This window comes from Corticium candelabrum, chromosome 19, assembly GCF_963422355.1.
Source record: "Corticium candelabrum chromosome 19, ooCorCand1.1, whole genome shotgun sequence".
Taxonomy (NCBI): domain Eukaryota; kingdom Metazoa; phylum Porifera; class Homoscleromorpha; order Homosclerophorida; family Plakinidae; genus Corticium; species Corticium candelabrum.
The window spans coordinates 3,462,863-3,470,953 of NC_085103.1; the positions used below are offsets into that span (position 1 = coordinate 3,462,863).

At 40.4% G+C, this 8,091-nt stretch overlaps 2 protein-coding genes across 2 annotated transcripts in view; one reads left to right on the plus strand and one right to left on the minus strand.

Annotated features, from left to right (window-relative positions):
- LOC134194915 (collagen alpha-2(I) chain-like) lies at positions 1 to 3,474 on the plus strand. The gene is made up of 8 exons (XM_062663898.1): positions 1 to 200; positions 1,999 to 2,070; positions 2,349 to 2,417; positions 2,511 to 2,546; positions 2,610 to 2,669; positions 2,745 to 2,777; positions 2,848 to 2,905; positions 2,961 to 3,474. The coding sequence occupies exons 1-8, from the start codon at positions 84 to 86 to the stop codon at positions 3,323 to 3,325; spliced, it is 810 nt and encodes a 269-aa protein (XP_062519882.1). The 5' UTR covers positions 1 to 83; the 3' UTR covers positions 3,326 to 3,474.
- A 1,318-nt stretch (positions 3,475 to 4,792) lies between these two features.
- LOC134194951 (HIRA-interacting protein 3-like) overlaps positions 4,793 to 8,091 on the minus strand; it is a 4,678-nt gene continuing 1,379 nt past the window's right edge. The window contains exons 4-7 of the mRNA XM_062663939.1: positions 8,084 to 8,091; positions 7,356 to 7,572; positions 5,298 to 5,396; positions 4,793 to 5,230 (exon numbers count right to left, since the gene is read on the minus strand). The exon at positions 8,084 to 8,091 is cut by the window's right edge and continues 244 nt beyond it. Of these exons, the coding sequence (XP_062519923.1) occupies positions 5,097 to 5,230; positions 5,298 to 5,396; positions 7,356 to 7,572; positions 8,084 to 8,091 (458 nt within the window). The 3' untranslated portion in view covers positions 4,793 to 5,096. The remainder of the gene's footprint in view (positions 5,231 to 5,297; positions 5,397 to 7,355; positions 7,573 to 8,083) is intronic.

Genomic DNA, 8,091 nt, shown 5'->3' on the forward strand with positions numbered 1-8,091 from the left:
TCTGATTACTAGCTCAGACAACTCTCGGGTCACCCTCTGATCGACGCTCTGCTTACGACGACACTATTGACTACCATTGAACAATGGCTCGTCTAGCTGTCACTACTTGCTTGATCTTTCTGCTTATAGCGTGGAAGACTCAGTGTCAATCAACTCCAACCACAGATACATACACCATAATTGGACCTAAAGGCGAAAAGGTGAGAGGGGTTGCATGCAATGTACAAATGGGTGAATAACTTATAGTCTTGTTTGGTAACGCAAACCCGTCATTTTGGGTTTCATGTTTTTCACTTTGGTGAAAAAGACAAGCCTAAATATTTGAGGATTCGTGAAGACACGTAACAACTAAATACTGCAGTGAGCACAGGCTAGTACAACTACGTCACTACTTCCCTCTTAGGGCAAAATGCTGAGTACCTACTAGTTAGAACTCAAATGCTGTGTTGAAACAGTGTCAAGGTATTAATTAATTAACGCAAGCCAACTGGCCAGAGGTGGGGAGAGTGGATGATGTGGGAACACCTGAAGCAATACTCATCTGGCCAGTGTGGAAAATAGGAAAATTATTTTGGCTCGGACAGATTGAGCCTAGGTAGGACATATTCTTGTATGGTGTTACATGAACTAATTAAGTGCCTCCCTACTGCAGACATTTTGCATGTAATTCTTGATAACCAACTTCCAATGAAGAAATGGTGGTAATTAGGTTTCTCTGGATAAAGCATGCTAGGAGCTAGGCACCTAACTTCATGAAATTAGCAGTTACACCATTGGAAAGGCCATCGCATGCTAGGAGACAAGGTTTACACTATCCTAGATGTGTACCAATAGATGTTTTGTCCTAACACGTCCTAACACTGGTGCAGTATTTGGTCGGACAAACAACACGTTTGGTGGGACATTGCCCTACGTCCTACCATTATTTTCCACACTGTCAGGCATCTTTCAACTCATCCTCCCGGAGTGACCAAGTTCTAGAAACACTACGAAGCATTGCTTCATTCATTAAGGTTATAATTCCCTAGTGCGTAAAGATGCATTCACTAAATTCATCTACATGTTCTAGTATAGTGAGTCAGTAACGTTCGATATCGTGTGAGTAGATGCATGTACACACAAAGACAATGAACAACTAACAATATTGCATGCAATTTGCACACCTCCAGTCTTAGACAGTGCAATATCAGCGAGCATTGAAACTGCCTATAGTGCAGACGATACAAAGTGGCTTTCTGAAGCTTCATTCTTTAATACTTTGTTTTCATTTTGTACTGTTGTACAAGATGTAGTTATAATTCATAGAACAGAGCATGATGCAGAGATTGCTTTGAAATAAACTGAGACGGATTTATAGAACAGTGCATATCAAGGTGTGTGTGTGTGTGTGTGTGTGTGTGTGTGTGTGTGTGTGTGTGTGTGTGTGTGTGTGTGTGTGTGTGTGTGGTGCTGTTAAACATATGGGACCTTGCAGGGTTGCAGGTTCAAGTCACAGTAATGGCGAGCTATGGCATAACTTCCTTAAGCAAGAAACTTACATAAATTGCTTCTCTCGACTCAGGAGTATAAATGAGTACCTGGTCATTGACTGTGGTGGACAGGACCGCTGGCTTGGCAATAACATCATGCAGCAGACGGGCACTTGTGGGCCTTGGTCTCCAGTCCCAGAGCTGCGCTATTTGTCAGTGCCCCTGGATAACTCCGGCCAAGCTCCAGGTGGAATGTAGCGCTGGCCCTAAGCCTTCGCGTAGCGCATGGAGGCCCTGTCTCTATAGGCAGGGGAGCTATCTCCGTAACTGACCTTAAGGTTGACGTCATTCACAAACGACGTGGAGGGCTTGACATTTGTCCATTTTGTGTGTGTGTGTTGTGTGTGTGTGTGTGTGTGTGTGTGTGTGTGTGTGTGTGTGTGTGTGTGTGTGTCACTGTGTGTGTGTGCACGTGTGGGTGTGTTCCCATGTGTGTAATCACTCTTTGTATGAGAGCTAAATTTCCTAGGGTGAACGGGGACGTGATGGTCGACATGGCTTTGATGGATTACCAGGCCCACAAGGACCACCTGGAAGTAAGGTTAGATACACAACAAATCCCTACAATAGATAAAGTAGAATTGTGCATTTGTATGTGTGCACGTGTGTGTGTGTGTGTGTGTGTGTGTGTGTGTGTGTGTTTGTGTGTGTGTGTTTGTGTGTGTGTGTGTGTGTGTGTGTGTGTGCGCGTGCATGCGTGTATGTGTGCGTGAGTGTGTGTGTGTGTGTGTGTGTGTGTGTGTGTGTGTGTGTGTGTGTGTGTGTGTGTGTGTGTGTGTGTGAGATCACTCTTTGTATGAGTGTTAATGTAATTCCTAGGGTGAACCAGGAAAAATTGTGTTTGGCTTTGATGGACTTCCAGGCAGACAAGGCCTACCTGGATTTCCGGTTAGATATACAACAAATCCCTACCATAGATAATGTACAATTATCCAGGATCACTTGCATCTAATAATAATATGCCTACATTTGTCTATATAGGGAGCCCGAGGTACTAAAGGAAACAAAGGGGATAAGGCAATGCTACAATTACAGCATTCCAATTAATCAATGCAATCGTACTGTGACTTGATATTGTAGGGAGCGTTTGGTATTGGTCTACGAGGACGGGATGGCTGGAGAGGAGCACAAGGTCCAAAGGTACTGTAGACTGCAGCTTAAACATTGAGTTGACTTCTTAATTAATAAACGTAATTGTACTTTTCCATATTTTAGGGGCAAAAGGGCACCAGTCACCCAGTTGAACTTGTAAGACCAGCTGTTTGCAGAATTTGTAAACTGACTGTCAGCCCAACTGTCTCTGATTTGTCTTGTATAGCCATCACAGCGACCTGCAGCTCATTTGCTTTCCCTTTCTGAAGGATACATAGATGAATGTAGATAGCAATTAATGCAGGATGCTCAACTTGTTTCAACTGCTTTGAATTTCAGCAACATGGGTTACGTTCTCAAATAGACCAAATGAAACATTTGTTCAGGGTGGAATGATTTACTATAACAACAAATTCCTAACCATTCCTAGAAATGGTCTCTACTACATCTATGGTCAGCTATCATGTTACCACACTGCAGACAACTATTGTGGACTGTCAATAAGCCAGAATGCCACCATCATTTCATTTGCATTTCATGGCCAATCAAGTCCAGATTCTAGTTGGCAATCAGTTTCTACCAACACAGTGAGGATGTTACAAAGAGGAGACATATTATCTCTATCAACACAAGGTTATGGCTATTATTATATATCTAAAAAGAACAACGTGCGATCATTCTTTGGAGCAGTAGCATTAACATAGAACTGAAGTTGTGGGCAACAGAAAGTTGACTTCGTACACTGCCTTGAGAGTCAGTGTTGCTTAGTTAGTAGCTGTCTTGACCTATACGAGCATCATTGATCATGGTTGAACTTTGCTTATAATGGTCAAATTCACTTGTATGTTTCCCAGTCTACGTCCACATTGCCAGTACATGCCAGGACCACAAAAAATTACTGAATAATGCCCGGCCTCTATTAACTATGTAGTCTACTCTCCACATTTGTCACTTTCGTGATATTTATCCTTCCTCCACAGGGGTTCATACAGGATCTGAGTTTTGGTAGGGAAAGATGCTGTGGGCCGCGGCCAACAAATCAAACGCTGACATACCGGAAATAGGTGGTGGTACCGTTCATTCCATGCAGTTACGTAGTTACAGTTACATTTCACTGTGAAGTTTTCAATCATGTTTACTGAGTCTTGACTATGTGTCATTCTAAATCAACTTGGTGTTAAGTTAGACTCAGTCTGGCTTGACTCAAATGACACCATCAGAGCCTAATCTTTGGTAGGCCCGAGGTTCTGGGGTGGTGGTGGTACTGTATGAAACCCTGCTCCGCTTTCAGAGGTTCCTCCACTAGAAATGGGTTTGTATCACGTGACCTTCTCATGGTAAAGCAAAGGACAAGAGCCACAGTATAAATAGTACTAATGCTAAGAGCGGTAAAAAGATTAAGCATGTCAAAACTGAATAAGTCTGAACCTAAAGAAACAGAGTGTCGGAGTAGTGTCGGTGCTATAAAATGTCTTAAGCCTGGTTCACAATACACCTCGCTTCGCATCGTGTCGTCTCACGTCAAAGGAAGCCGTTTCTGACGCGACGTGCTGGAATAGGAAAAATCCTATCCAACGCATCACGTCATGTCGCTTCGGAAATGGCTTCCTTTGACGCGAGACAATGCAAGGTGTATTGTGAACTAGGCTTTAGTTAGATGACCACACCATAACACTGTAGTGATAATACTTAGAAATGGTCACACCTACTACAGTGGTACCTCTGAAGTGCAACCCATTTGACCACCTCTTTACAAGATTGTTCATGCATCCGGGATACATGACCAACACTGTAGCATACTCACCTCTGTGAGGGACCACCTCCATTCTAGGACTAAGTTTGACGGACGTTGGGGGTGGTCGCAAATGGGAGGGACCACTGTACTGCACATATGTAAAGAACAGATAATAACAGAAATAGAAACTGCTGTGAAGTCACAGCTATGTATGTAAAAGTGTTTAGACTAACAGTCAACTGAGTCCAGTTACCAGTTTCACTTGCTAGAGGGTACTCTTGTCTCCCAAAAATAAAATGATTAGTCTCATCCTTCAAGCTAGCAGAGACTGCTTTTGGAATAAATTTGGTAACTGTGGCTGCCTTATACTAATGTACACAATCGCGAATGGCATATACATGCACACACACACACACACACACACACACACACACACACACACACACAGCTGAAAATCGTGTTCTTTGCTTAGAAACCAAGGCAAGATTTGACAGTTTGGCAACTGTAATCTCTGTAGCTGTAAACACACATTGTATCTAATATGCACACATATAACTAACTATTCACACATTCTGACAACATAAAAAGAAAGTCAAACAAGTATCAGTCAATAGACTGGCTCTACAGTAGTGGTAGATAAAATTTGTAAGCACAAACATGATTGCTCTCCAACTTAATTAATACTATTTCACTGCATGCACACAGAGTTAACGCACACAGTCAGAAGTGTATATTCTTACTCAGTCAGAGTCTGACTCATCTGATGATATAATAAAAGCAAACCGACGTTTTGACATTTTCTGACTTGATGCTGAGCTACTCTCTGCTTCCCGACCCGAATCATACCAACTCGTTCTTCTGGAGCGAGAAGACCCTAAACACAAACACCCACATAAAATTTGAGTTGATCAGTTGAGTAGTGCTAAAGAGCAGTAATATACCTGTTGATGTGATTATGTTGGTTGGATCAAGATCAGCCAGTTCCGCTGCCTCTTCTCGTTTCAGCTTCAATTTCTTGCAGTTTTCCAGCGTCGGCTTTCCTACAAGCAAAAACCTAGGAATCTTGTATAAACACAATATCTAGATAAGTTAATTAATTAATTAAAAAGTTGAGCATTTCCCTGCATAACTTGTATATGAATGACTAAATGTGTGTCTGTCTCTTGTTATGTAGATACTCACCTGAATGTAAAGCAGTTGCAATGAGTATTAACAAATGACTTGACTGTGACATGTTTGACTAATACCAACTTTGCGACCTCAAAGTGAGTAATTTGTTTGCTTGCCAGCAATACGTGCAGTACAATATGCAAAAGTAAGGAAATTTTAAGACAGCAGATTTTGCCTGCATGCAACCCATCAGCGAACACTAACAAAATAATTTATCTAAATATTCACATCACTAGATACTCCAACCAGTTTAGTAAGCCAATAAATCCTTTTGTCTACAACCATTTATCCAGCAAATATGTCTGCTTGTTTCACAACTAACCACCATAGCTATGAAGTTAGAACACTTCCTATACAGTGTTCTAGCCAGGATTTTTGCCAACCGTCAATATGACGTCATCAAATATAAATGTTAATGTTGACATATTCGGTGATAACATCATACTATTACTTTATGTTTTCCCTAGTTGTACTATGTAGAGTCTGATGCATGTATATTAGTTACTGCATGATTGGTAGACTATTCAATATAATTGCCACTCAAAACTTGTCGAATAAACCTCATTGACCATAGCCTTGTTGAACATAACACAGACAGATAATACATTAGATTATTAAGTGACAAGTTGACTTAACTTAATTAAAACTTATGAGCTGAGCTTTAAAAAGAGTAAGTTGTGCATATATGTTGGCTACTGTGCCGTCAAACTTAAGAAATGAATAGTATTTAATGAATAGGATAAGAATAATAAGGCATACCTACGCCTTCTGACCATTCAGCCTTTTTTACCATAACTAAGACGCTACATTTCTAGTAGTCTAGCGTAATCATGTGTAAATCCATGCAAAAAGCTCTGAGAATCACTATGTTTTATAACCATAATGATTTAGTAAATTGATCGATACATCCAGTTGAACGGTTATGCTGTAAAGAGATCTGCAAAGGTCCACGTACAAAACACAGGATTGAAGATAAACAAGAATTAGTAGAACAACTGCTGCAACCACAGTCTCATTACTACATTGTAGTAGCAAATCCTGTGTGAAAGGTCGATGGGAATTGTCAACAAACACTACTCCCAAAGATTTTAGATGTCAAGAGATTGTTCTTTAGTAATGTCAAAACCATCAAGATGAAAAGAGGTAAATGTCTTTAGAACGGTTCAACCACAATGGATCTTGTAGGAAGACATCACACACTACGTGTGGTAAATCTGTCCAATTTTGTCCCCAACTGTCAATAATTGCAGTTTTCCCATCACCAAACGTCCTTTCTTGTCTCAACAGTCAAAATGACGGTACTGGCGAGAACACTGCTATATCCATTACCAAACATGTGTTCAAATGGCAGATGACACGTCTATCTAGCAGCCTGCCTATAGTACAGTACAACCTCGATTATTCGGTCTTTTGTCAGTGGAAGCCAAATTGTAATCGAAAGTGTGGATAAATGAAATGATGGTGTGGTGACTTCCTTGAGGTTCAGTGATACATTGACAATCAAGTACATAATGAACAAATATTTAATTTATTAATATACAGCAATATTAGATTAACAACAACTCAGCATGGTTACACATTTAATGATCAGATGTGTAAGTCTTCTCCACGGTTCGAATTTTGGAGTAAGTTCACATGTTTCCATGTTGGAATGATGTCACACAGAAAAACACGTGAAAAACACATGCTTTGGGGCGGAAATAAATTTGTCCAGATTATCAAAAAGTACGGATAATCAGGGTTGTACTGTAGTCCTTATTCAACATGATGCCAGAGTAATTGCTTTTAACTTCAACCATTAACAATCACTTAATTAATTAAGTCTTTACCTTCTAATCCAGCTTTCTCCAAAAGACCTTTCAACACTCGAACTTTAGCTGCCTCCGACTTGCAATCTGCTAACAATCTGACATACGGTCTTTTCATCCCTGCAGCAGCAATCAGCCGTTTGAGACGTGTAACCGCTCTGCTATCTTCACTCTTCGCAGATGATTTTCCTGAATGTCTTTCCTTCTTGCTTACTTTGTCTTCATCTAATTTACTTTTCTAAAAACAACCATATATGAAACACATCAACATATTATAAAGTGTGTGATCGAAATCCAGTATCAAGTGTGTATTAGTAACAATATATATGTTAGAGACCACTTACTAACTTAGATAGTTTAAAGCCGGCCGACAACTTTAAGACTGTCCGGACACCTTTGAGATGGTCTGGACTGATTAGAATTGCTTTCTATTTCTTGAAACTGTTTCAAACTTCCTTTCAAGTTTACAACTTTACTAAATTTTTCAAAACCTCCTTATATCATTGAGCTTTTGTGAATATCAATTCCAATATTACTCTTTAACGCTTCAATGCAGCCATTGTTTCTTTGTTAACGGCATCCAAACCAGGCAAACTCGTTTCTAGTTAGGCTGACCATTTTAGATTTATTAGGCAAAAGTCTGCCTGGCTGGCTTACAATTGGACTGGCCACTGTACAAGTGGGCCTAAAGTTGTAAATCGGTCTCTAACATATATACTCAAGAGCACATGCTTCAATCTCATATCCACCTTCTGTT